Raw genomic sequence first — 26,143 nt, 5'->3', positions numbered from 1 at the left:
CTGGGAGTTGAAGTCCTCCAGGCTTAAAGTGGCCAAGGTTGGAGACCCCTGTTCTAGTTACTAAGGCTGTAGACCTCCTGCTCTAACAAGACTGGTTGACCTTCACCCAACCTTGCCCTGCAGACCCCTCACCCCCTACTCACCCCGAGACGCTCCAGAGAGCAGCCGTAATTCTGCTTCTGCAGGATGCCGTTCCGTCGGACCTCCGAGCCCGTCACTAGCCAGGTCACTTTGGAACGCAGCTCTAGGAGAGAAGAGGGCAGCCCCGTGGCCATGCAGGAGGCATCCGAGGGCAGCAGCGTGGTCAAGCCCACGTGGACCGAGCCGGACCACTTCTTGTCCACCTCATCAATCTTCACCTGAGGAGACAAAAGGAGAAAGATGGGACTTAAAAACCGGGGCGCGTGCGACAGTCAAAACCCTCCCCCTTCCCCCGCTGCCATGTATTCAAATCCTTTTTTTAATGTGCTTTTGAGGTACGGTGGGTTCCGTCAAGACGGCGTTAGAAGTGGGCCTCAACTTACGACCAGGCACCGTTTGAAGTTTTGACGGACCAAGTTATGACCGGGTTCCAAAATTCCTCGAGAGAATCAGGCCTTGCCGGGCCCCCCCCTCCCTTTGAGTGGGTGCCAGGTAGGGAGAGGGCCCAAGAGAAGCAGGGCTTGCCAGGTCTTCTCCCTCACTTTCTGAATCATCCGAGTCCAGGAGTCCGGGTCCAGGAACCTGGGTCACAACACTTCCTCTCTCTGCTCCAGGTTGCAGAGGCAGGCCAGGTGGAGGGGGAGGAGCAGCTGACATGGCATCTTTCCCCCGACCCCTCCTTCTCCCTGGCAATGCCCCAAGAGCCAGCTGAGGAGGATCAATCTTGGCTAGATGCAAGGTAACGCCGAGGGAAACGTGCGCAGCAAAGGAAAGGGAGGGGGCCGGCCCAGGGAGTGCTGAATCACGGAGCCACACCCCACAGGGTATAAAAGTGGGTGGAGCTGCCATTGGGCTTTGTGACGGACAAAAAACTGACTTTTGGAAACTTTGGCAGCTTTATTGCGAGACTAAGGAATTGGCTTCTGGATTTCTGTTTATTTCTGAACTCTGGGTTGCTCCAGCAACGGACTGCAGTTTATTTATTTATTTATTTATTTTTCGTATTTTTATACCGCCCTATCTCCCTAGGGACTCAGGGCGGTTCACAGCCAGATAAAAATATACATATAAATACAAATAAAACATCCATTAAAAAACTTATTACAAATGGCCGAATAATTAAAATGATGATAATAAAATCCCCATTAAAACCAATTCGAATTTAAAATCTAGCCCAGTCCTGCGCAAATAAATAGATGTGTCTTAAGCTCGCGGCGAAAGGTTCGAAGGTCGGAAAGTTGGCGAAGTCCTGGGGGAAGCTCGTTCCAGAGGGTGGGGGCCTCCACAGAGAAGGCCCTTCCCCTGGGTGTCGCCAGCCGGCACTGTCTGGCCGACGGCACCCTGAGGAGTCCCTCTCTATGAGAGCGCACGGGTCGGTGAGAGGTATTCGGTAGCAGCAGACGGTCCCGTAAGTATCCCGGCCCTATGCCATGGAGCACTTTGAAGATAGTCACCAAAACCTTGAAGCGCACCCGGAAGGCCACAGGTAGCCAGTGCAGTCTGCGCAGGAGAGGTGTCACATAGGAGCCACGAGGGGTTCCCTCTATCACCCGCGCAGCCACATTCTGAACTAACTGGAGCCTCCGGGTGCTCCTCAAGGGGAGCCCCATGTAGAGAACATTGCAGTAATCCAGACGAGACGTCACGAGAGGATGAGTGACCGTGCATAGGGCATCCCGGTCTAGGAAGGGGCGCAACTGGTGAACCTGGTAAAAAGCTCTCCTGAAGACGGCCGCCAAATGATCTTCAAAGGACAGCCGTTCCATCCAGGAGGACGCCCAAGTTGCGCACCCTCTCCATCGGGGCCAATGACTCGCCCCCAACAGTCAGCCGCGGCTGCAGCTGACTGTACCGGGATGCCGGCACCCACAGCCACTGTTGCACTGAAGAGATAGGAGGACTTGGCAGGCAATCGCAGGTTCGTTGCCAGAACTGATATCTGTAGTAGGAATAAACTGCTGGCAAATATAGTCAGCTCGCGTGTCTTTTGGGTTGTGGTTGAGGGGGACAGAACATCGGTCACGTGACTGAGCCATTGTATCACCATTCACAACTTACAAATATACGAACGTAACAACAGGCTCTCTGACGGTCGTATGTCGAGAACCTTCTGACCGCCATCTTGATGGAAGTTGGGCTCCATCCCGTCACATGACTGAGGTTTGGCTTCTGGGCAACATGGTTGCATTTAGTGTCTCTTTTGTGTTTTACGACAATGTCGCTGAAAACTGGTTACTTACTTCTTGTTTTCAGCAAAACCATACCCCTACCGACCAAGTAGTTCACTTAATGACTGCACTGTTTGCTTAACGACCGTTGCAGAAAAAGCCATCAAACTATGTCAGCCATACGACCAATCAGTTTTACGACTGTCGCAACATTTTGACTAACAAGAAGTTCTCAGTTTAGGACCGCAATTCAGCCCAAAACAGTCCGTTGCTAAGCAAGACATTTGGTAAGTGAGTTTTGCTCCATTTTATGACTTGCCTTGCAAACGCTTGTTACGCGAATTGCTGCCGTTTGTTAGGCTAGTCACACTTTTGTTAAGTGAACCTGGTTTTTTTCCCCAGTTGACTTTGCATCTCAGAATGTTGCCAAAGAGATTAGGTGACCCCGGGACTCTGCGACCGTCATAAATACGAGAGCTTTGATCACGTCACCATGGGGATGCCGCGACAGTCGTAAGCGTGACAAACGGTCGTAAGTCACATTTTTCTGCGCTGTTGTAACTTGGAACGAACTGCTTAAGTGAAGGGCTACTTGCTACGATGGTCGTAAGCGTGCAACACGGTCCTATGTCTCTTTTTTCAGCCCCGATGTCGCTTCGAAGGGTCGCTAAATGAACTGTTGACCTGCAGCGCGCAGGTGATATTACGGTAATCGGTTGGGAACCACCGGCAATCCAGCGTAGCTTCCTGTTGTGACTCGTCCTCCCTCCTCTCCTCAGCCTAACCCCTCCCGTCTCCAACCGGGCCTCTTATCAGACTCCGAGTCTGATAATGAAGATGAACGGCCTGTCATTTCTCCAGCCCCCGGCCCTGGCCCCATGCCCGGGGAGGATTCAAGGAGTGAAAGGAGAAGCCCAATAAACCTCACTCATACAGCGTGTGTTCCTTTGGCTCAGCCTTCAGAGCAGGAAGCCAGCCAGGTGGTGGAATTACTCGGCCCTACTCCCTCTGACCCCTCCCTTTCCCAGACGCTGACAGCAGATCCAGCTGAAGACAATTCAAAGTGGGAGGACCCTCGCTTCCGGAGATCTGGGAGGCGACGCCAGCAGAAGGAAGGGTGGGGCAGGCCTGGATAAATGCTGACTCATGGAGCCACACCCCACAGCCTATATAAAGGACCTGCTTTTGGCATTCCAACCTTGAGTCAAGCAAAGTCTTATCGAGTTTGCTGATATCGGACTCTATTGCTGAAGTCACAACTTGGACTCCTGCCTGTCCTGATAAACTTCGAAGGGACTTGGCAAGCTGCAGTGGCTTCGTTGCCAAGTTGGTCATGGACTTCCTTGACTCGTTCGTCGGAGTGGGACACGACACTTCCTCTCTACTCCCCAGTGGTCCACGAAGCACCCCCCTCGGGAGGCATGTGGACGGCCACACCAGCAAGCCCTCACCTCAAAAATTTCGTCCGTCTTCAGTTCCTTCATGCTGAAAACGATGCCGTGGCAGAAACCGGACACCCGGACGGCCCGGCAGCCGTCGTCTTGAAAGGCCACGTTCTTGCCACAGGAGCTGTGGAAACGGTGGGCCACGCCGGGAACTGGAGGACAGGCGAGGGTGTCAACGGGGCATCGAGTCGCGAGGGGAGGGGGACCCCAAGGGCCCCAACCCAAAACCCCCGGGGAGGAAGCTCACCTGGCGAGTGGATGGGGAAGGATTTCTCCGTGATGTTGCTGGTGGAGAGACTGTTGTCCAGCGGCCCTGTGGAGCTGGTGATGGACACCTGGACACACTGGCCGTAGAGATCCACCACGGCGTAGACCTCTGAGTGATGGGAGAAAGAGAGGAAGGAGGCAAGAAATCAGATCAGGCGCCATTCAACCCAGCCAGTCAAGGGAAGGGAAGGGAAAGGAAGGGAAGAAAAGAAATAAGAGAGGAGGAGGAGAGGGAAGGGGAGGGGAGAAGAGAGGAGAAGAGAATAGATGAGGAGAGGAGAAGAAAAAAGAGAAGAGAAAAGAAGAAGAATAGAGGAGGGGAGGAGAGGAGAGGAGAAAAGAAGAGGGATAGTGATAGGGATAGAATGGAATAGAATAGAATGGAATTAATAGAGAATAGAATCGAAAATAGAATAAAATTAATAGAAAAGAACAGAACAGAACGAATAAGGGAAGAATAGAAAATAGAATGGAATTAACAGAAAATAGAATAGAATAAAATAGAACAGAATTAATGGACTGGGCTGGACTGGAATAGAATAGAACAGAATAAAACACAGAATAGAATGGAATAACAAAAATTGGAAGGGGTTCCTGGAGGTCTTCTAGTCCAACCCGCTGCCTAGGCAGGAAACCAGTGATGGGAACCTTTTCGGCACCGAGTGCTCATCCTCACCCACCATGCCCTCCTCCTCCTCCTCCTCCCCAGATGCCATCTCACCCACCCCTTTAAGAGAGCCCGCATCTTCCCTTTAAGCAGCCTTCTGGGTTTTTTGTAACCGTCTCTGTCTGGAACCAAGCCAGTACAGGTAGTCCCCGACTTACGACCACAATTCAACCCCAATGTTTCTGTTGTTGAGTGAGGCCTCCGTTAAACAAATTCTTTCTTGCCACTGTGAAGTGGATCCCTGCCGTTGTTCCGTTACCTAACAGGATTTATAGGTGAGGTTTGCCCCGTTTTGGGACCTTTCTTGCCACGGTTGTTAAGTGAATTAAGTCAAACGGTCGTTAAGTGAATCATGGCTTTCCCACTGGCGTTTTCTTGTTGGAAGATCATGTGAGCCCGGCACGTTTGCAACCGTCATGAATATGAGGGCCTGAATTTGGATCATGTCACCACCGCGGTGCCACCACGGTCGTGAGTGTGGAAAACGGTCGTAAGTCACATTTTTCTGTGCTCTTGTCACTTGGAACGGACTGTTGTAAGTCAAGGACTAGCTGTATTTGAACCTCAGCTAATTTAACATGGGTGGACTTCAACTCCCAGAATTCCCCAGCCAGCTTTCTTGTTTTTAAGTTTTACTTTGCTGAAGTAAATTCTAAATTTAAAATTTAAAATTTTTAATGGTAATTTTACTGGGTATTTTATATGGTCAATTGGACGGTTTTAATTTCGGCCTTTTATTGAATAAGCTTTTTAATTGTTATTTTAATATGTATAGTAACTGTTTTAAATGAAGGCTGTACACCGCCCTGAGTCCTTCGGGAGAAGGGCGGTATAAAAGTTTAATAAATAAATAAATAAATAAATAAATAAATAAAGTCAAGATATATTACGTCTGATGGCATTCCCACCATCTATTAAGAAAGTTAATACAGCACTATCAAAAAAAAATAATAAAGTTCTGGGAATTGAAATCCACTGATTTTGAGAAGGTCTGTCCAAGCCACAATTCCCCCACCGTTGACCGTCACTGGTGGGCTCACCCTTCCCTGGGGGCAGCCCGGAGCAGGCCACCCCCTGGTCCACGCTGTTGATGAAGTAATGCAGGTCCCCCTTGACCGTACGCATCATGCCGATGCGCGAGCCGGTGGTCAGGGAGTCCAAGTCGCAGCCGTAATTGTTACGCAGGGTGTTTCCGTCCTGCATAATGGCGGTGCCGCTGAGAGACAGAGAGAGAGAGAGAGAGAGAGAGATGGAGGAGAAAAAGCTATGCCAATGTTTGTTGCAACGCTGCGCATGGGGAAAGGAGGTTGGGATTTTAAGGGATGCGGCTGTCATCTTGACTTTTTTGCCCTCCTGGGAGTGAAGAAGAGGACGGGAGCGAAGGCATTCGGTTTCCCAGGGGCCAAGTGAGATGGGAAGATTTGATTCGGGTTCCCCAAAAGCTGAGATTGAAGAGTTCTAGGGTGAAAGTCACCCAGTTGGCTTTCATGCCTAAGGTGGAACTAGAACTCAACATCTCCTGGTGATTGGCCTAAAGTCACCCAGCTAGCTTTCATGCCTAGGGTGGAACTATAACTCATCATCTCCTGGTGATTGGCCCAAAGTGTTCCAGAGCCAAGTTGGATACCTAAAATGGGACTAGAACTCCCAGTCTCCTGGTGATTGGGCCCAAAGTCACCCAGCATGCTTTCCTGCCTAAGGCGGGACTAGAACTCCCAGTCTCCTGGTGATTGGCCCAAAGTCACCCAGCTGGCTTTCATGCCTAGGGTGGAACTAGAACTCCCAGTCTCCTGGTGATTGGCCTAAAGTCACCTAGCTGGCTTTCATGCCTAGGGTGGAATTATAACTCCCAGTCTCCTGGTGACTGGCCTAAAGTCACCCAGCTGGCTTTCATGCCTAAGGCGGGACTAGAACTCCCAGTCTCCTGGTGATTGGCCTAAAGTCACCTAGCTGGCTTTCATGCCTAAGGCGGGACTAGAACTCCCAGTCTCCTGGTGATTGGCCTAAAGTCACCTAGCTGGCTTTCATGCCTAAGGCGGGACTAGAACTCCCAGTCTCCTGGTGATTGGCCCAAAGTCACCTAGCTGGTTTTCATGCCTAAGGCGGGACTAGAACTCCCAGTCTCCTGGTGATTGGCCCAAAGTCACCCAGCTGGCTTTCATGCCTAGGGTGGAACTAGAACTCCCAGTCTCCTGGTGATTGACCTAAAGTCACCTAGCTGGCTTTCATGCCTAAGGCGGGACTACAACTCCCAGTCTCCTGGTGATTGGCCCAAAGTCACCCAGCTAGCTTTCATGCCTAAGGTAGAACTATAACTCATCATTTCCTGGTGATTGGCCTAAAGTCACCTAGCTGGCTTTCATGCCTAAGGCGGGACTAGAACTCCCAGTCTCCTGGTGATCGGCCTAAAGTCACCTTGCTGGTTTTCATGCCTAAGGCGGGACTAGAACTCCCAGTCTCCTGGTGATTGACCTAAAGTCACCTAGCTGGCTTTCATGCCTAAGGCGGGACTAGAACTCCCAGTCTCCTGGTGATTGGCCCAAAGTCACCCAGCTGCCTTTCATGGCTAAATCAGAACTTGAACTCCCAGTCTCCTGCTTTCTAGCCTGTTGCCTTTACCTCTAGACCAAACTGGGTCTCATTGTTAGATTGGTTCTCATTTTTTGCCCCCCCCCACCTCACCCCCCCTTACTTACCTGAGCATCCAGGTATCGTAGTCTATGTCTGTCATTGTGTTGGGGAATTCCAGGTCCTCTGGACGGATGGCGGTGACTCCTGCACGGAAGAAGAAGGCCAAAAGCACTAAGGGGAGGGGGGGGAGAAACGACACGACACGTCTCACTGCCCCCCTCCTTCCGCCCCCCATCTCTTCCGCCCCCTCACCTGCTTCAATGGAGCCGGACCAACGATCCACCATCTTCTGGATAATGATTTCGAACAGTTCGCCGTCCCTGAGAGGCCTGCAGGATCAAAGCTTGTGAGAACAGCCGTCACCAACGTTGAGCCTATTCATCCCTCCCGTTCAGACTCACGCCGGTGGTCCTCGACTTACAGCAGATCCATTTTAGTGACCCTCTGAAGTTGCAACAGCGCTCGAGATATGTGAAATAGGACCGTTTTTCACAATTACGACCGCTGCGGCATCCCCAGGGCCAGGTGTATCAAAATTCGGACGCCTGGCAACTGGCATGTACAACTCGCTGTGTCCCGGGGTCCTGTGACCCTCTTTTGGGACCTTCTGACAAGCCAAGGCAAGGGGGGGGGGGAGGGGGGAAAGCCGGATTCAATTAACAATTGTTTTGACTAACTTAACAAATGCAGTGACTCACTTAATAACCATGCCAAGAAAGGTCGGAAAACGGGGCGAAACTCAAATGTCTCGCTTGGAAACGTGAAATTTCGGCTCCATTGCGGTCGTAAGTTGAGGAGTACCTGTAGGAGGTATTTTTTCCCCTCCAAGCCACCCGGCGTCACAAGAGTCTGGGGTGGGTGACTTTGTAACTCGCTTTCACAAATAAGTACACGCGGTCCTCGACTTACAACAGTTCCTTTAGTGACTGTTGGAAGTTGCGATGGCACTAAAAAAAGAGACTTTTCACACTCATGACTGTTGCAGCATCCCCATGAACAAAAATCAGACGCTCGGCGACTGATTCCTATTTATGACGGTTGAGGTGTCCCGGGCCCCCTTTTGTGACCCTCCGACAAGCCAAGTCAATGGGAGGAAGCCCCAATTCACTTAACGACCGTGTGGCTCACTTAAAACGACGGCATTGATTCCCTTAACAACCATGGCCAGAAAGGTCGCAAAACGGGGCAAAACTTAACCCTCGTGTTCAATAACTTTACAGCCGCTGCGGCAGGCAAGAACCCAGAGCCGGGTGGCGGTCGTAAGGCGAGGACTAGCCGCAAACCCATCCAAGCTCCGAAACTCTCCCTTTCACTGACCGGTTGGAGATGACGATGGCGTCGTTGAATTCGCTGCGGCAGTTCTGGCGCAGGGCGGTACGCCCGCCGTTGGTGATGACGGCGTTGTTCCCGTGGAGGTGGTGGAAGCGCAGGTCGCTGCCCGAAGCCACGGAAGAGGGGCTGCTGGGGGAGAGCTGGTTGTTCCCCTCCGAGAGGTCGTCGGGAAGAGGAAGGAGATCTGGGAAGGAAGGAAGGAGGGAGGGAGGGAGAGAGGGTGTGACCCAGGCTCGAGGGGACCCCCTGGGAAAAGGCCGTCCCATCCACGCCCCACGAAGGTCACCCGGAACCGGAGGGGGGGAAGACACATAATTTATCTACCAGTTCGCCCAGCATCGAAATTGTGGGCCTTCCGCGCATGTGCCTGGCCTCAGAAATACGCCTAAATAGGACAGAATTGCAAAACCCACGATTTCCGCTACCGGTTCGTCTGAACCGGGTGGATACCTTCTCTGCCCTGAACCGGTCGTGAAATCTAAATGTCTTTCCTACCGGTTCTGTGGGCGTGGCTTGGTGGGGTGTGTGTGTCATGTGACTGGGTGGGCGTGGCTATGTGACGGGGGGGGGGGGATCAAAAGACAGAAACTCACTAACGATGTCCTGCTGGACCAGGGTTGGACTAGATGACCTTCAGGTCCCTTCCAGCCCTGGATTATCCTCTGAAGCTGCGTCTAGTGCCAGGTTTGTAGTCCTTCCCTCCTCTCCTTTTTCTTTCCTCCCTCCCTCCCTCCCTCTCTCTCTCTTTCTTTCTTTTTCTACTTCTTTCTTTCTTTCTCTCTCTCTTCTTTCCTTTCTCTCTCTCTCTCTTTCCTTCCTTCCTTTCTCTCTTTCTTTCTTAATTTATTTCTCTCTCTCTCCTTCCTCTCTCTTTCTTTCTTTCTGTCTCTCTCTCTCCCTTCCTTCCTTCCTCTTTCTTTCCCTTTCTCTTTCTTTTTCTTTCTTTCTTTCTTTCTCATTCTTTCTTTCTTAATTTCTTTCTTCTCTCTCTCTTCCTTCCTTTCTCTGTCTTTCTTTCTTTTCTTTCTTTCTCTCTCTCTCTTTCCTTCCTTCCTCTTTCTTTCTTAATTTTTTTCTCTCTCTCTCCTTCCTTCCTTTCTCTCTTTCTTTCTTAATTTCTTTCTGTCTCTCTCTTTCTTTCCTTCCTTCCTCTCTCTTTCTTAATTTTTCTTTCTCTCTCTCCTTCCTTTCTCTCTCGCTTTCTTTCTTAATTTATTTATTTCTCTCTCTCTCTCTTCCCTTCCCTTCCTTCCTTCCTTCCTTCCGTCCTTCCTTCCTTTCTCTCTCTCTCTCTCTCTCTCTCTCTCAAACGAACCCCCCCCATTTTCTGTCTAGCAGGTTTCAGCCTTTTTACCTTTTAAAAAATGCTTTTAAAAGTAAAAAAAAAAAAAAGAGGCTCTGACGATCGCGCGGCTCAGCTGGGCATGGTGGTGGGGGGGGGAGGAGGGATTTTTGCTACCGGTTCTCCGAACCACCCAGCGCCATCGCTACCGGATCGGACGATCCGGTGTGAACCGGGAGCATTTCACCCTTGCCCTGAACCTACCAGAGGCACAACCTGTGCAGGAATTTCACTGCAAATCTCAAAAGCTTGTGAGAAACAGACCAACCTGATCGAGCTGATCAATATACCAAGAAGAAATCTGAAGGAGGGGGGGGTGTTTGTGTGTCCCCATATAACCCTATTCCCTACCTATCTGGATAGGCCTCCCCACCCCCACCCGGCCCGTTTTTCTGAATGGGGATATCTTCCTGTCTTTTGAGCTTCAGAGTTGGAAGGGACCTTGGAGGCCTTCTAGTCCAACCTCCCTGCTCAAGGAGGAGACCCTAACCCATTCCAGACAAATGGCCGTCCAATCTCTTCCAGTGATGGAGCACCTACATCTTCTGGTGGCGAGCTGTTCCACTGGTTAATGGCTCTCTATGTTAGGAAGTTTTCCCTTAATTCCAGATGGCTTCTCTCCTTGTTTCTTGTCCTGCCTTTGGGTGCTTTGGAGACCAGCTTGACCCCGGCTTCTTTCTGGAAGCCCTTCAAATATGCTAACACTCTGATCATATCACTCTAAGTCCTCCTTTTCTCTAGATGAGCCATGCCCAATTCCTGCAACCGTTCTTCCTATGTTTTATCGGGGCCCTCATCCTCTTGGTCGCTCTTCTCTGCACTCTTTCCAGAGTCTCAACATCTTTTTTTATAACGTGGTGGCCAAAACTGGAGGCAGGATTCTCGGTGTGGTCTTACCAGGGCGTTATAAAGCAGTGGTAGCACTTCAAATGACATCAACAGAATAACAGAGCTGGAAGGGACCTTGGAGGTCATCTAGTCCAGCCCTCTTCTTAAACAGGAGACCTTATACCATTTCAGACAAACGGTTGTCTGTTTGCTCTTCTTAAAAACCTCCAGTGGCGATGGAGCACCCGTGACTTCTGGTGGCCAGCTGTTCCACTGGTGAATTGTTCTCACTGTCAGGAATTTTTTTCTTTCCTGACTTCTAAAGCAACCCCTCACTTTCCTCTCCTCAAAATAAGCCATGTTTCTTGTTTCTGTCTCAACCCCTTTCCGGTCCCGTGTACGTCCGTGTCCACTACCTGTGTCGTCCACGATCGTGGCTTGAGCAGCTTGACCGTAGAGATCGGCCACGGCGTAGATGTTTGGCGGGACGTTCCAGGCGGCTGGGCCTTGGGCCACGCCGTTGACGAAGAAATGCAGGGTCCCGTCTTCCTTCCGCACGACGCCCACTGTGTCACCAGCCTGGGGAGGGGAGGAGGAGGAGAAGGGAACAGCCTGAGAGAGGGCAGGGGAAGGCCCCAACAACCAGATCCACAGGTGAAGAATACAACAGAACAGAACAGAACAAGTAGGATGGGATGGGATAGAACAGAACAGAACAGAAAATAAAATATGGAGTGGAATAGAATGGAATGGAATAGAATGGAATAGAAAATATGGAATGGAATAGAATGGAATAGAATAGAATAGAATAAGTAGAATGGGATAGAATAGAACAGAATTCAGAATTAGAATAGAATATAGAATAAAAATAATAGAAAATAGAATAGAATAGAATAAATATTGGAGTGAAGAATAGGATAGGATAGGATAGAACAGAACAGAACAGAACAGAGTAAATAGAATGGGATGGGATGGAATAAAATTCAGAATTACAATAGAATATAGAATAAAAATAATAGAAAATAGAATAGAATAGAATAAATATTGAAGAATAGAATAGAATACAAAATATCGAATGGAATGGAATAGAATAGAATACAATAAGTAGGATAGGATGGGATAGAATAGAATAGAATAGAATTCAGAATTAGAATAAAGAATAAAAATAATAGAAAATAGAATAGAATATTGGAGAATAGAATAAAATAGAGTAGAGTAGAGTAAGTAGAATGGGATGGGATGGAATAGAATAGAATTCAGAATTAGAAAAGAATATAGAATGAAAATAATAGAAAACAGAATAGAATAGAATATTGGAGTGAAGAATAATAGAATAGAATAGAATAGAATAGAATAGAATAGAATAGAATAGAATAGAATAAATATTGAAGAATAGAATAGAATACAAAATATCGAATGGAATGGAATAGAATAGAATACAATAAGTAGGATAGGATGGGATAGAATAGAATAGAATAGAATTCAGAATTAGAATAAAGAATAAAGAATGGGATGGGATGGAATAGAATAGAATTCAGAATTAGAAAAGAATATAGAATAAAAATAATAGAAAATAGAATAGAATAGAATAGAATAGAATAGAATAGAATAAACAGAGTTGGAAGGGACCTTGGAGGTCTTCTAGTCCAACCCCCTGCTTAGGCAGGAAATCCTACACCACTTCAGACAAATGGTTATGCAATTTCAACTTTAAAACTTCCAGCGTTGAAGAGTTCGATTGGCGACTTCATTGCTTAATGCCTCTTGCGCAGGAGTCTTCCCAGGCGGGCGGTTTGCGCCTGAGCGGCTAATCCTCAACTTACGACCCCGACTGAGCCCAACGTTTATGTTACTCAACTGAGACAGTTGCTCAGTGGAGTTTCGCCCCATTTTACGACTCCTCTGGCCACCGTGGTTAAGCGAAGCAACGGCGGTTGTTCAAATTAGTCCCACGGTTGTTGAGTGACTCTGGCTTCCTCACTGATTTGGCTTCTCGGAAGGTCCCAAAAGAGGAAGGTTGCATGACTCCCCCCACTCCACCCCGGGACGCTGCGACCGTCATTAAGGGTGAAAAAAAACGGTCCAAAAAGTCCCCTTATTTCCACGCCGTGGTAACTTTGGTTGCTCAACGGAAGGACGAACCCTGTCTCCCCCCAAAATAAGACTCAACCGGAAAATAAGCCCTAGCGTGGATTTTTCAGGATGCTCGTAATATAAGCCCTACCCCAAAAATAAGCCCCAGTTCAGATTGTCAGCCAGATGGATGCATTTAGTACCGTATTTCCCCCAAAATAAGACATAGCTGGAAAATAAGCCCTAATGCATCTTTTGGAGCAAAAAATAATATAAGACCCGGTCTTATTTTCGGGGAAACACGGGTAAGTCGAGGACGACTTGTATTGCTCTATCTGGAAGACAGTTTTGTGATCCCGCATTCAATGCCACCTCCCCTTTTCCTCTGCCCCATAAACTCTGTTCGTCCCTCTCTCTTTCTCTGGCTTGCCTTCAAGCGATCCAGGTTGTGGCCGTATTCATCCAGGATGGTGGTCCCGTTGTGCATCACTCCGTTTCCGGTCATCATCCAGGTGCCTGCAAAAGAAAGGCCCAAAGACACACACACACACACCTCCATCAGCCAGGTGAGGCAGGACAGCAGCTTTTTTTTTTTTAAACAAGACTACCCAATTGCTCCTTCCTGTTGCGGCCCCTCCGGCAGCTGAATCGGATGAGGAGGCGTGAGAGTCAGGGTCAGGGCAACCTGGGAGCTCCCAGGGAATGGAGCTGTCAGAGACGGGGGTGGGACCCTGGAGAGTGAACAGCCCCCAGGTCTGGAGGTGGCTGATGAGGAAGAGGAGGAACAGCTGGGTCCAGTGCCTGACACACGGATGCACAGAAGGCAAAGGAGAGGAGAACACTGGAAATCTATGAGCCGGTCCTCGGGACGGAAGAGCTACTGCTGCTAGCGAAGCCCCACCCCTAACTCTGGGGGATAAAAGGCAGGGGGCGGAGATGAATATGTGTGGCAGACAACTCTTCATCTTCTCCCGGCCGGACAGACTTGTTAGCCTGCGTTGAGAGAGAAACCTTTTTTGCCGGAGCTCCTAATAAAGGAATCTTTGAATTCAAGGGTTTGTCATGTTTGGGGAGCTGGGTCAGAACACTTCCTCTCTCAAGCCAGTTGTTCTTGTTTACTGCCCCCCACCTCGAAACATGATAGCAGCCTCCCAGTATTTGAGGGGCTGCCCCAAAGAAGAGGGGGGATCAAATTACTCTCCAAAGCACCAGAAGGCAGGAGAAGAAGCAATGGATGGAAACTCATCGAGGAGAGAAACAACCTGGAATTGACAGGTGAATCTGTCAATGTCACTGATTAAAGCTGCCTTCTGAATTGACAGGTGGGGAATTTGTCAATGTCACCTGATTAAAGCTGCCTTGTGCAATTGACAGGTGGAATCTGTCAATGTCACTGATTAAAGCTGCCTGCAATTGACAGGTGGAATCTGTCAATGTCACTGATTAAAGCTGCCTTCTGAATTGACAGGTGTGGAATCTGTCAATGTCACCTGATTAAAGCTGCCTTGTGCAATTGACAGGTGGAATCTGTCAATGTCACCTGATTAAAGCTGCCTTCTGAATTGACAGGTGGAATCTGTCAATGCTACTCTGATTAAAGCTGCCTTCTGAATTGACAGGTGTGAATCTGTCAATGTCACTGATTAAAGCTGCCTGCAATTGACAGGTGGAATCTGTCAATGCCACTCTGATTAAAGCTGCCTCTGCAATTGACAGGTGGAATCTGTCAATGCTACTCTGATTAAAGCTGCCTTCTGGAATTGACAGGTGGAATCTGTCAATGCCACTCTGATTAAAGCTGCCTCTGCAATTGACAGGTGGAATCTGTCAATGTCACCTGATTAAAGCTGCCTCCTGCAATTGACAGGTGGGGAATCTGTCAATGTCACTGATTAAAGCTGCCTTGTGCAATTGACAGGTGGAATCTGTCAATGTCACTGATTAAAGCTGCCTGCAATTGACAGGTGGAATCTGTCAATGTCACTGATTAAAGCTGCCTTCTGCAATTGACAGGTGGGGAATCTGTCAATGTCACTCTGATTAAAGCTGCCTCCTGCAATTGACAGCTGGGGAATTTGTCAATGCTACTCTGATTAAAGCTGCCTTCTACAATTGACTGATGCCAATTCTATCAATGCTACTCTGATTAAAGGTGCCTTCTGCAATTGACAGGTGTGGAATCTGTCAATGCCACTCTGAGTCAAGCTGCCTTCTGCAATTGACAGGTGGGGAATCTGTCAATGTCACTCTGATTAAAGGTGCCTTCTGCAATTGACAGGTGTGGAATCTGTCAATGCTACTCTGATTAAAGCTGCCTTCTGCAATTGACAGGTGGGGAATCTGTCAATGTCACTCTGATTAAAGCTGCCTTCTGCAATTGACAGGTGGGGAATCTGTCAATGTCACTCTGATTAAAGCTGCCTTGTGCAATTGACAGGTGGGGAATCTGTCAATGTCACTCTGATTAAAGCTGCCTTCTGGAATTGACAGGTGGGGAATCTGTCAATGTCACTCTGATTAAAGCTGCCTTCTGCAATTGAAAGGTGGTGAATCTGTCAATGCTACTCTGATTAAAGCTGCCTTCTGCAATTGACAGGTGGGGAATCTGTCAATGTCACTCTGATTAAAGCTGCCTTCTGCAATTGAAAGGTGGTGAATCTGTCAATGCTACTCTGATTAAAGCTGCCTTCTGCAATTGACAGGTGTGGAATCTGTCAATGCCACTCTGATTAAAGCTGCCTTCTGCAATTGACAGGTGGGGAATCTGTCAATGTCACTCTGATTAAAGCTGCCTTGTGCAATTGACAGGTGGGGAATCTGTCAATGTCACTCTGATTAAAGCTGCCTTCTGCAATTGACAGGTGTGGAATCTGTCAATGCCACTCTGATTAAAGCTGCCTCCTGCAATTGACAGGTGTGGAATCTGTCAATGTCACTCTGATTAAAGCTGCCTTCTGCAATTGACAGGTGTGGAATCTGTCAATGCCACTCTGATTAAAGCTGCCTTCTGCAATTGACAGGTGGGGAATCTGTCAATGTCACTCTGATTAAAGCTGCCTTGTGCAATTGACAGGTGGGGAATCTGTCAATGTCACTCTGATTAAAGCTGCCTTCTGCAATTGACAGGTGTGGAATCTGTCAATGCTACTCTGATTAAAGCTGCCTTCTGCAATTGACAGGTGGGGAATCTGTCAATGTCACTCTGATTAAAGCTGCCTTCTGCAATTGACAGGTGTGGAATCTGTCAATGTCACTCTGATTAAAGCTGCCTTCTGCAATTGACAGGTGGGGAATCTGTCAATGTCACTCTGATTAAAGCTGCCTCCTGCAATTGACAGGTGTGGAATCTGTCAATGCCACTCTGATTAAAGCTGCCTTCTGCAATTGACAGGTGGGGAATCTGTCAATGTCACTCTGATTAAAGCTGCCTCCTGCAATTGACAGGTGTGGAATCTGTCAATGTCACTCTGATTAAAGCTGCCTCCTGCAATTGACAGGTGGGGAATTTGTCAATGTCACTCTGATTAAAGCTGCCTCCTGCAATTGACAGGTGGGGAATCTGTCAATGTCACTCTGATTAAAGCTGCCTCCTGCAATTGACAGGTGTGGAATCTGTCAATGCCACTCTGATTAAAGCTGCCTTCTGCAATTGACAGGTGGGGAATCTGTCAATGTCACTCTGATTAAAGCTGCCTCCTGCAATTGACAGGTGTGGAATCTGTCAATGCCACTCTGATTAAAGCTGCCTCCTGCAATTGACAGGTGGGGAATCTGTCAATGTCACTCTGATTAAAGCTGCCTTCTGGAATTGACAGGTGGGGAATCTGTCAATGCCACTCTGATTAAAGCTGCCTCCTGCAATTGACAGGTGTGGAATCTGTCAATGTCACTCTGATTAAAGCTGCCTTGTGCAATTGACAGGTGTGGAATCTGTCAATGCCACTCTGATTAAAGCTGCCTCCTGCAATTGACAGGTGGGGAATCTGTCAATGTCACTCTGATTAAAGCTGCCTTCTGGAATTGACAGGTGGGGAATCTGTCAATGTCACTCTGATTAAAGCTGCCTCCTGCAATTGACAGGTGTGGAATCTGTCAATGTCACTCTGATTAAAGCTGCCTTGTGCAATTGACAGGTGTGGAATCTGTCAATGTCACTCTGATTAAAGCTGCCTCCTGCAATTGACAGGTGTGGAATCTGTCAATGCCACTCTGATTAAAGCTGCCTTCTGCAATTGACAGGTGGGGAATCTGTCAATGTCACTCTGATTAAAGCTGCCTTGTGCAATTGACAGGTGGGGAATCTGTCAATGTCACTCTGATTAAAGCTGCCTTCTGCAATTGACAGGTGTGGAATCTGTCAATGCTACTCTGATTAAAGCTGCCTTCTGCAATTGACAGGTGTGGAATCTGTCAATGTCACTCTGATTAAAGCTGCCTTCTGCAATTGACAGGTGGGGAATCTGTCAATGTCACTCTGATTAAAGCTGCCTCCTGCAATTGACAGGTGTGGAATCTGTCAATGCCACTCTGATTAAAGCTGCCTTCTGCAATTGACAGGTGGGGAATCTGTCAATGTCACTCTGATTAAAGCTGCCTCCTGCAATTGACAGGTGTGGAATCTGTCAATGTCACTCTGATTAAAGCTGCCTCCTGCAATTGACAGGTGGGGAATTTGTCAATGTCACTCTGATTAAAGCTGCCTCCTGCAATTGACAGGTGGGGAATCTGTCAATGTCACTCTGATTAAAGCTGCCTTCTGGAATTGACAGGTGGGGAATCTGTCAATGTCACTCTGATTAAAGCTGCCTCCTGCAATTGACAGGTGTGGAATCTGTCAATGTCACTCTGATTAAAGCTGCCTCCTGCAATTGACAGGTGTGGAATCTGTCAATGCCACTCTGATTAAAGCTGCCTCCTGCAATTGACAGGTGGGGAATCTGTCAATGTCACTCTGATTAAAGCTGCCTCCTGCAATTGACAGGTGGGGAATCTGTCAATGTCACTCTGATTAAAGCTGCCTCCTGCAATTGACAGGTGGGGAATCTGTCAATGCCACTCTGATTAAAGCTGCCTCCTGCAATTGACAGGTGTGGAATCTGTCAATGCCACTCTGATTAAAGCTGCCTTCTGCAATTGACAGGTGTGGAATCTGTCAATGTCACTCTGATTAAAGCTGCCTCCTGCAATTGACAGGTGGGGAATCTGTCAATGCCACTCTGATTAAAGCTGCCTCCTGCAATTGACAGGTGTGGAATCTGTCAATGCCACTCTGATTAAAGCTGCCTTCTGCAATTGACAGGTGTGGAATCTGTCAATGTCACTCTGATTAAAGCTGCCTTCTGCAATTGACAGGTGTGGAATCTGTCAATGTCACTCTGATTAAAGCTGCCTTGTGCAATTGACAGGTGGGGAATCTGTCAATGTCACTCTGATTAAAGCTGCCTCCTGCAATTGACAGGTGTGGAATCTGTCAATGCCACTCTGATTAAAGCTGCCTTCTGCAATTGACAGGTGGGGAATCTGTCAATGTCACTCTGATTAAAGCTGCCTTGTGCAATTGACAGGTGTGGAATCTGTCAATGTCACTCTGATTAAAGCTGCCTCCTGCAATTGACAGGTGTGGAATCTGTCAATGCCACTCTGATTAAAGCTGCCTTCTGGAATTGACAGGTGGGGAATTTGTCAATGTCACTCTGATTAAAGCTGCCTTCTGGAATTGACAGGTGTGGAATCTGTCAATGCCACTCTGATTAACGCTGCCTTCTGCAATTGACAGGTGTGGAATCTGTCAATGCCACTCTGATTAAAGCTGCCTTCTGCAATTGACAGGTGTGGAATCTGTCAATGTCACTCTGATTAAAGCTGCCTTGTGCAATTGACAGGTGGGGAATCTGTCAATGTCACTCTGATTAAAGCTGCCTCCTGCAATTGACAGGTGGGGAATCTGTCAATGTCACTCTGATTAAAGCTGCCTCCTGCAATTGACAGGTGGGGAATCTGTCAATGTCACTCTGATTAAAGCTGCCTCCTGCAATTGACAGGTGGGGAATCTGTCAATGTCACTCTGATTAAAGCTGCCTTCTGGAATTGACAGGTGGGGAATCTGTCAATGTCACTCTGATTAAAGCTGCCTTCTGCAATTGAAAGGTGGTGAATCTGTCAATGCTACTCTGATTAAAGCTGCCTTCTGCAATTGACAGGTGGTGAATCTGTCAATGCTACTCTGATTAAAGCTGCCTTCTGCAATTGACAGGTGGGGAATCTGTCAATGTCACTCTGATTAAAGCTGCCTTGTGCAATTGACAGGTGGGGAATCTGTCAATGTCACTCTGATTAAAGCTGCCTTCTGCAATTGACAGGTGGGGAATCTGTCAATGTCACTCTGATTAAAGCTGCCTTGTGCAATTGACAGGTGGGGAATCTGTCAATGTCACTCTGATTAAAGCTGCCTTCTGGAATTGACAGGTGGGGAATCTGTCAATGTCACTCTGATTAAAGCTGCCTTCTGCAATTGACAGGTGGTGAATCTGTCAATGCTACTCTGATTAAAGCTGCCTTCTGCAATTGACAGGTGGGGAATCTGTCAATGTCACTCTGATTAAAGCTGCCTTCTGCAATTGACAGGTGGGGAATCTGTCAATGTCACTCTGATTAAAGCTGCCTCCTGCAATTGACAGGTGGGGAATCTGTCAATGTCACTCTGATTAAAGCTGCCTCCTGCAATTGACAGGTGGGGAATCTGTCAATGTCACTCTGATTAAAGCTGCCTCCTGCAATTGACAGGTGTGGAATCTGTCAATGCCACTCTGATTAAAGCTGCCTTCTGCAATTGACAGGTGGGGAATCTGTCAATGTCACTCTGATTAAAGCTGCCTCCTGCAATTGACAGGTGTGGAATCTGTCAATGCCACTCTGATTAAAGCTGCCTCCTGCAATTGACAGGTGGGGAATCTGTCAATGTCACTCTGATTAAAGCTGCCTTCTGGAATTGACAGGTGGGGAATCTGTCAATGCCACTCTGATTAAAGCTGCCTCCTGCAATTGACAGGTGTGGAATCTGTCAATGTCACTCTGATTAAAGCTGCCTTGTGCAATTGACAGGTGTGGAATCTGTCAATGCCACTCTGATTAAAGCTGCCTCCTGCAATTGACAGGTGGGGAATCTGTCAATGTCACTCTGATTAAAGCTGCCTTCTGGAATTGACAGGTGTGGAATCTGTCAATGTCACTCTGATTAAAGCTGCCTTGTGCAATTGACAGGTGTGGAATCTGTCAATGTCACTCTGATTAAAGCTGCCTCCTGCAATTGACAGGTGGGGAATCTGTCAATGTCACTCTGATTAAAGCTGCCTTCTGGAATTGACAGGTGTGGAATCTGTCAATGTCACTCTGATTAAAGCTGCCTTCTGGAATTGACAGGTGTGGAATCTGTCAATGTCACTCTGATTAAAGCTGCCTTCTGGAATTGACAGGTGTGGAATCTGTCAATGTCACTCTGATTAAAGCTGCCTCCTGCAATTGACAGGTGGGGAATCTGTCAATGTCACTCTGATTAAAGCTGCCTCCTGCAATTGACAGGTGGGGAATCTGTCAATGTCACTCTGATTAAAGCTGCCTCCTGCAATTGACAGGTGGGGAATCTGTCAATGCCACTCTGATTAAAGCTGCCTCCTGCAATTGACAGGTGTGGAATCTGTCAATGCCACTCTGATTAAAGCTGCCTTCTGCAATTGACAGGTGTGGAATCTGTCAATGTCACTCTGATTAAAGCTGCCTTCTGCAATTGACAGGTGTGGAATCTGTCAATGTCACTCTGATTAAAGCTGCCTTGTGCAATTGACAGGTGGGGAATCTGTCAATGTCACTCTGATTAAAGCTGCCTCCTGCAATTGACAGGTGTGGAATCTGTCAATGTCACTCTGATTAAAGCTGCCTCCTGCAATTGACAGGTGTGGAATCTGTCAATGTCACTCTGATTAAAGCTGCCTTGTGCAATTGACAGGTGTGGAATCTGTCAATGTCACTCTGATTAAAGCTGCCTCCTGCAATTGACAGGTGGGGAATCTGTCAATGTCACTCTGATTAAAGCTGCCTTCTGGAATTGACAGGTGGGGAATTTGTCAATGCTACTCTGATTAAAGCTGCCTTCTACAATTGACTGATGGCAATTCTGTTAATGCCACTGATTAAAGCTGCCTTCTGCAATTGACAGGTGTGGAATCTGTCAATGCTACTCTGATTAAAGCTGCCTTCTGCAATTGACAGGTGTGGAATCTGTCAATGTCACTCTGATTAAAGCTGCCTTGTGCAATTGACAGGTGGGGAATCTGTCAATGCTACTCTGATTAAAGCTGCCTTGTGCAATTGACAGGTGTGGGATCTGTCAATGCCACTCTGAGTCAAGCTGCCTTCTGCAATTGACAGGTGTGGAATCTGTCAATGCCACTCTGATTAAAGCTGCCTTCTGCAATTGACAGGTGGGGAATCTGTCAATGTCACTCTGATTAAAGCTGCCTTGTGCAATTGACAGGTGGGGAATCTGTCAATGTCACTCTGATTAAAGCTGCCTTCTGGAATTGACAGGTGGGGAATCTGTCAATGTCACTCTGATTAAAGCTGCCTCCTGCAATTGACAGGTGTGGAATCTGTCAATGTCACTCTGATTAAAGCTGCCTCCTGCAATTGACAGGTGTGGAATCTGTCAATGTCACTCTGATTAAAGCTGCCTTGTGCAATTGACAGGTGTGGAATCTGTCAATGTCACTCTGATTAAAGCTGCCTCCTGCAATTGACAGGTGGGGAATCTGTCAATGTCACTCTGATTAAAGCTGCCTTCTGGAATTGACAGGTGTGGAATCTGTCAATGTCACTCTGATTAAAGCTGCCTTCTGGAATTGACAGGTGTGGAATCTGTCAATGTCACTCTGATTAAAGCTGCCTCCTGCAATTGACAGGTGTGGAATCTGTCAATGTCACTCTGATTAAAGCTGCCTCCTGCAATTGACAGGTGTGGAATCTGTCAATGCCACTCTGATTAAAGCTGCCTCCTGCAATTGACAGGTGGGGAATCTGTCAATGTCACTCTGATTAAAGCTGCCTCCTGCAATTGACAGGTGGGGAATCTGTCAATGTCACTCTGATTAAAGCTGCCTCCTGCAATTGACAGGTGGGGAATCTGTCAATGCCACTCTGATTAAAGCTGCCTCCTGCAATTGACAGGTGTGGAATCTGTCAATGCCACTCTGATTAAAGCTGCCTTCTGCAATTGACAGGTGTGGAATCTGTCAATGTCACTCTGATTAAAGCTGCCTTCTGCAATTGACAGGTGTGGAATCTGTCAATGTCACTCTGATTAAAGCTGCCTCCTGCAATTGACAGGTGTGGAATCTGTCAATGCCACTCTGATTAAAGCTGCCTCCTGCAATTGACAGGTGGGGAATCTGTCAATGTCACTCTGATTAAAGCTGCCTTGTGCAATTGACAGGTGTGGAATCTGTCAATGTCACTCTGATTAAAGCTGCCTCCTGCAATTGACAGGTGGGGAATCTGTCAATGTCACTCTGATTAAAGCTGCCTTCTGGAATTGACAGGTGGGGAATTTGTCAATGTCACTCTGATTAAAGCTGCCTTCTGGAATTGACAGGTGTGGAATCTGTCAATGCCACTCTGATTAACGCTGCCTTCTGCAATTGACAGGTGTGGAATCTGTCAATGCCACTCTGATTAAAGCTGCCTTCTGCAATTGACAGGTGTGGAATCTGTCAATGTCACTCTGATTAAAGCTGCCTTGTGCAATTGACAGGTGGGGAATCTGTCAATGTCACTCTGATTAAAGCTGCCTCCTGCAATTGACAGGTGTGGAATTTGTCAATGCCACTCTGATTAAAGCTGCCTTCTGGAATTGATAGGTGTGGAATCTGTCAATGCCACTCTGATTAAAGCTGCCTTCTGCAATTGACAGGTGTGGAATCTGTCAATGTCACTCTGATTAAAGCTGCCTTGTGCAATTGACAGGTGGGGAATCTGTCAATGCCACTCTGATTAAAGCTGCCTTGTGCAATTGACAGGTGTGGAATCTGTCAATGTCACTCTGATTAAAGCTGCCTTGTGCAATTGACAGGTGGGGAATCTGTCAATGTCACTCTGATTAAAGCTGCCTCCTGCAATTGACAGGTGTGGAATCTGTCAATGCCACTCTGATTAAAGCTGCCTCCTGCAATTGACAGGTGTGGAATCTGTCAATGTCACTCTGATTAAAGCTGCCTTCTGGAATTGACAGGTGGGGAATCTGTCAATGTCACTCTGATTAAAGCTGCCTTCTGGAATTGACAGGTGGGGAATCTGTCAATGTCACTCTGATTAAAGCTGCCTTCTGCAATTGACAGGTGTGGAATCTGTCAATGTCACTCTGATTAAAGCTGCCTTCTGCAATTGACAGGTGTGGAATCTGTCAATGTCACTCTGATTAAAGCTGCCTTGTGCAATTGACAGGTGTGGAATCTGTCAATGTCACTCTGATTAAAGCTGCCTTCTGGAATTGACAGGTGGGGAATTTGTCAATGTCACTCTGATTAAAGCTGCCTCCTGCAATTGACAGGTGGGGAATCTGTCAATGTCACTCTGATTAAAGCTGCCTTCTGCAATTGACAGGTGTGGAATCTGTCAATGTCACTCTGATTAAAGCTGCCTTCTGCAATTGACAGGTGGGGAATCTGTCAATGCCACTCTGATTAAAGCTGCCTTCTGGAATTGACAGGTGGGGAATCTGTCAATGTCACTCTGATTAAAGCTGCCTTCTGGAATTGACAGGTGGGGAATCTGTCAATGTCACTCTGATTAAAGCTGCCTCCTGCAATTGACAGGTGTGGAATCTGTCAATGTCACTCTGATTAAAGCTGCCTTCTGGAATTCCTTCCTGTCAATGCCAATGGTATCTGAGTGGTGCTCCAGATGTTTTGGGTTTATTATGGCTGGTTGCACAGCTAGCCAGATGCTCAGACTGGATTCGACATTTTTATTCACCTATCGTGTCCATCACAAAGACCTGGGATATTATCATCATCATCATAATTGAACAGATTTATATACCTGCCCAATTCACCCAGAGTGACACCTGGGTGGTGGTGTACCATATTCAAAATCCACAAAAAAAAACCTAGCTTAATCTCCACTCCGCCCCCACAAAATGTCCCCACCCTGTGACAGCAACCACACAGTCAGCAAAGCCACTCGATCGGCTCCAGGTAAGGGGACCCCGCAGAATATCAAGTACGGATTCAGGCGACCCCGTTTTGTGAAGGGCCCTTTAGCATTGTATTACAAAACCCCCAAGGATGATGGGGTTTGAGCAACACCTCTGAAAGGAGCCGCAACTCATTTTTTCTTTAGTCTAGAAAAATCAGCAGCCAAAAGGGGATGTCCAAGGGACATCATGGCTGGCTAGGGAATTCTGGGAGTTGGAGTCCACAAGTTTGAAAGTGGTTGGCTGGGGAATTCTGGGAGTTGACGTCCACAGGTCTTAAAAAGTTGGATTCAATTCCCTCAAGGGGGAATCAGTCCCGGCTTTTCCTGCAGCAACGTAGAGATTCCAGACTAATTTCTTGCTTGACTCCTCCCCCTCTCTTGGCAAGTCAGGTGAAAAAAAGAAGAGAGGATGTAAACCACTTTTATTTCCATGCATTAAGCCCTGAATGTTGGTTTGGCCACATTTTTAGCCCCTTTTACATAAGCTAACCCTAAACTCTACTCTGTGGGGGGGGGGGGGAAGAGTTTTTTTGAAGATTAAGGTTAATTAAGATTAATCCACAGGTTTTAAAACTGCCAAGCTTGGGCCCGCCTGTCTAAGATATTGAGGTCGCAGTTCTCACCTGACCGCAGGTTGGTCATCGTGGAGGGCAGCTGCAGGTAGGTGGGGTTGTGGGTGGTGACGCCAATCTCGATGGAGCCGGCCCATTTGTCCACCATCTTGTCAATCCGCACCTGGAAGACTTCGCCGTTCCGCAGCGGTCGGTTGCTAAGGACCACGCCGTGGTTAAAGTCGTCGGTGGCACTGTACGGACAGAGAAGGGAGGGCAGAGTTCTCCTTTAAGAGCTCCTCGCGGGACAATGTCCCTGGTTAGCCATTACGAGGTGGACCAGATGGGAAACACAGGCCAGGTTAAGTCCCAAAGGTGCTTTTTTCAGGAGGCAACTGGACTGGACGTTTTTTTTCTTTCTTTGAAGACGTTTCACTTCTTCTCCAAGAAGCTTCTTCAGCTCTAACCGGATGGTGGGGAATGGAAGGGATTTATATTCCTTGCAGACCGCTGGTCATTTGCATCCCTTTTAGAGGGTCGTTGAGGCCACTTGGAAGTTTGGCTGTGTCCTCAGGGTCACCTGAGTGGTACAAATGGGTGGTAGCCTTCTTGGAACTGCTGAAAGGATCTGTGTTGTGGACCCCACACCCGTTTGCACCAGTCAGGTGACCCTGAAAACACACACACACCTCCAAGTGGCCTCAATGACCCTCTAAAACAGGGGTCTCCAACCTTGGCAACTTTAAGACTTGTGGACTTCAACTCCCAGAGTTCCTCAGCCAGCTTCTGGGAGTTGAAGTCCACAAGTCTTAAAGTTGCCAAGGTTGGAGACCTCTGCTCTAAAACAAAGGTCTTCTGAAAAAAAAGTAGAAAGTCCAGTTGCCTCTAGAAAAAGCGCCGTTGGGAGAAATAGAATAGAATAGAATTTTTATTAGCCAAGTGTGATGGGACACATAAGGAATTTGTCTTTGGTGCATATGCTCTCAGTGTACATAAAAGAAAAGATACCTTCATCAAGAATGCTAAGAAAGAAAGAGAGAGGGAGAGAGAGAGAGAGGGAGGAAGGACTTTGTAGATCATGTAGTCCACCCCCCCCCCAAGTAGAAGACCCTACACCACTTCTGAAAGGAAGGGAAGAAAAAGAAGATAGGAAGGAAGGAAGGAAGGAGGGAGGGAGGTAAGTTCATGCTGGCTGAGGGATTCTGGGAGTTGAAGTCCACAAGTCTTAAAAGTTAAAAGTTATAGACTCCTGCAATAGAGCAAGGGCTGAAGAGGGGCTGCCCCAAAGAAGAGGGGAGCCCATCTATCCTCCAAAGCACCAGAAGGCAGGAGAAACAGCAACGGATGGAAACTAACCAAGGAGAGAAGCAACCTAGAATTAGGGAGAAACTTCCTAACAGTGAGGACAATTCGCCAGTGGAACAGCTTGCCACCAGAAGCTGCGGGGGCTCCAC

General features: G+C 47.7%; 1 protein-coding gene across 5 annotated transcripts in view; it reads right to left on the bottom strand.

Annotated features, from left to right (window-relative positions):
• NEURL4 (neuralized E3 ubiquitin protein ligase 4) overlaps positions 1 to 26,143 on the bottom strand; it is a 56,391-nt gene that overhangs the window by 16,460 nt on the left and 13,788 nt on the right. For all 5 annotated transcript variants that reach the window (XM_058181773.1, XM_058181776.1, XM_058181777.1 and 2 more), the window contains exons 9-18: positions 24,762 to 24,943; positions 13,325 to 13,410; positions 11,238 to 11,400; positions 8,637 to 8,835; positions 7,572 to 7,648; positions 7,385 to 7,463; positions 5,729 to 5,904; positions 4,002 to 4,130; positions 3,761 to 3,906; positions 144 to 359 (exon numbers count right to left, since the gene is read on the bottom strand). In XM_058181773.1, coding sequence (XP_058037756.1) covers positions 144 to 359; positions 3,761 to 3,906; positions 4,002 to 4,130; positions 5,729 to 5,904; positions 7,385 to 7,463; positions 7,572 to 7,648; positions 8,637 to 8,835; positions 11,238 to 11,400; positions 13,325 to 13,410; positions 24,762 to 24,943 — 1,453 coding nt within the window. The remainder of the gene's footprint in view (positions 1 to 143; positions 360 to 3,760; positions 3,907 to 4,001; positions 4,131 to 5,728; positions 5,905 to 7,384; positions 7,464 to 7,571; positions 7,649 to 8,636; positions 8,836 to 11,237; positions 11,401 to 13,324; positions 13,411 to 24,761; positions 24,944 to 26,143) is intronic.

This window comes from Ahaetulla prasina, chromosome 4, assembly GCF_028640845.1.
Source record: "Ahaetulla prasina isolate Xishuangbanna chromosome 4, ASM2864084v1, whole genome shotgun sequence".
Classification (NCBI taxonomy): Eukaryota; Metazoa; Chordata; class Lepidosauria; order Squamata; family Colubridae; genus Ahaetulla; species Ahaetulla prasina.
The sequence above is the reverse complement of the archived record's forward strand: the minus strand, read 5'-3'. Positions and strand labels throughout refer to the sequence as shown.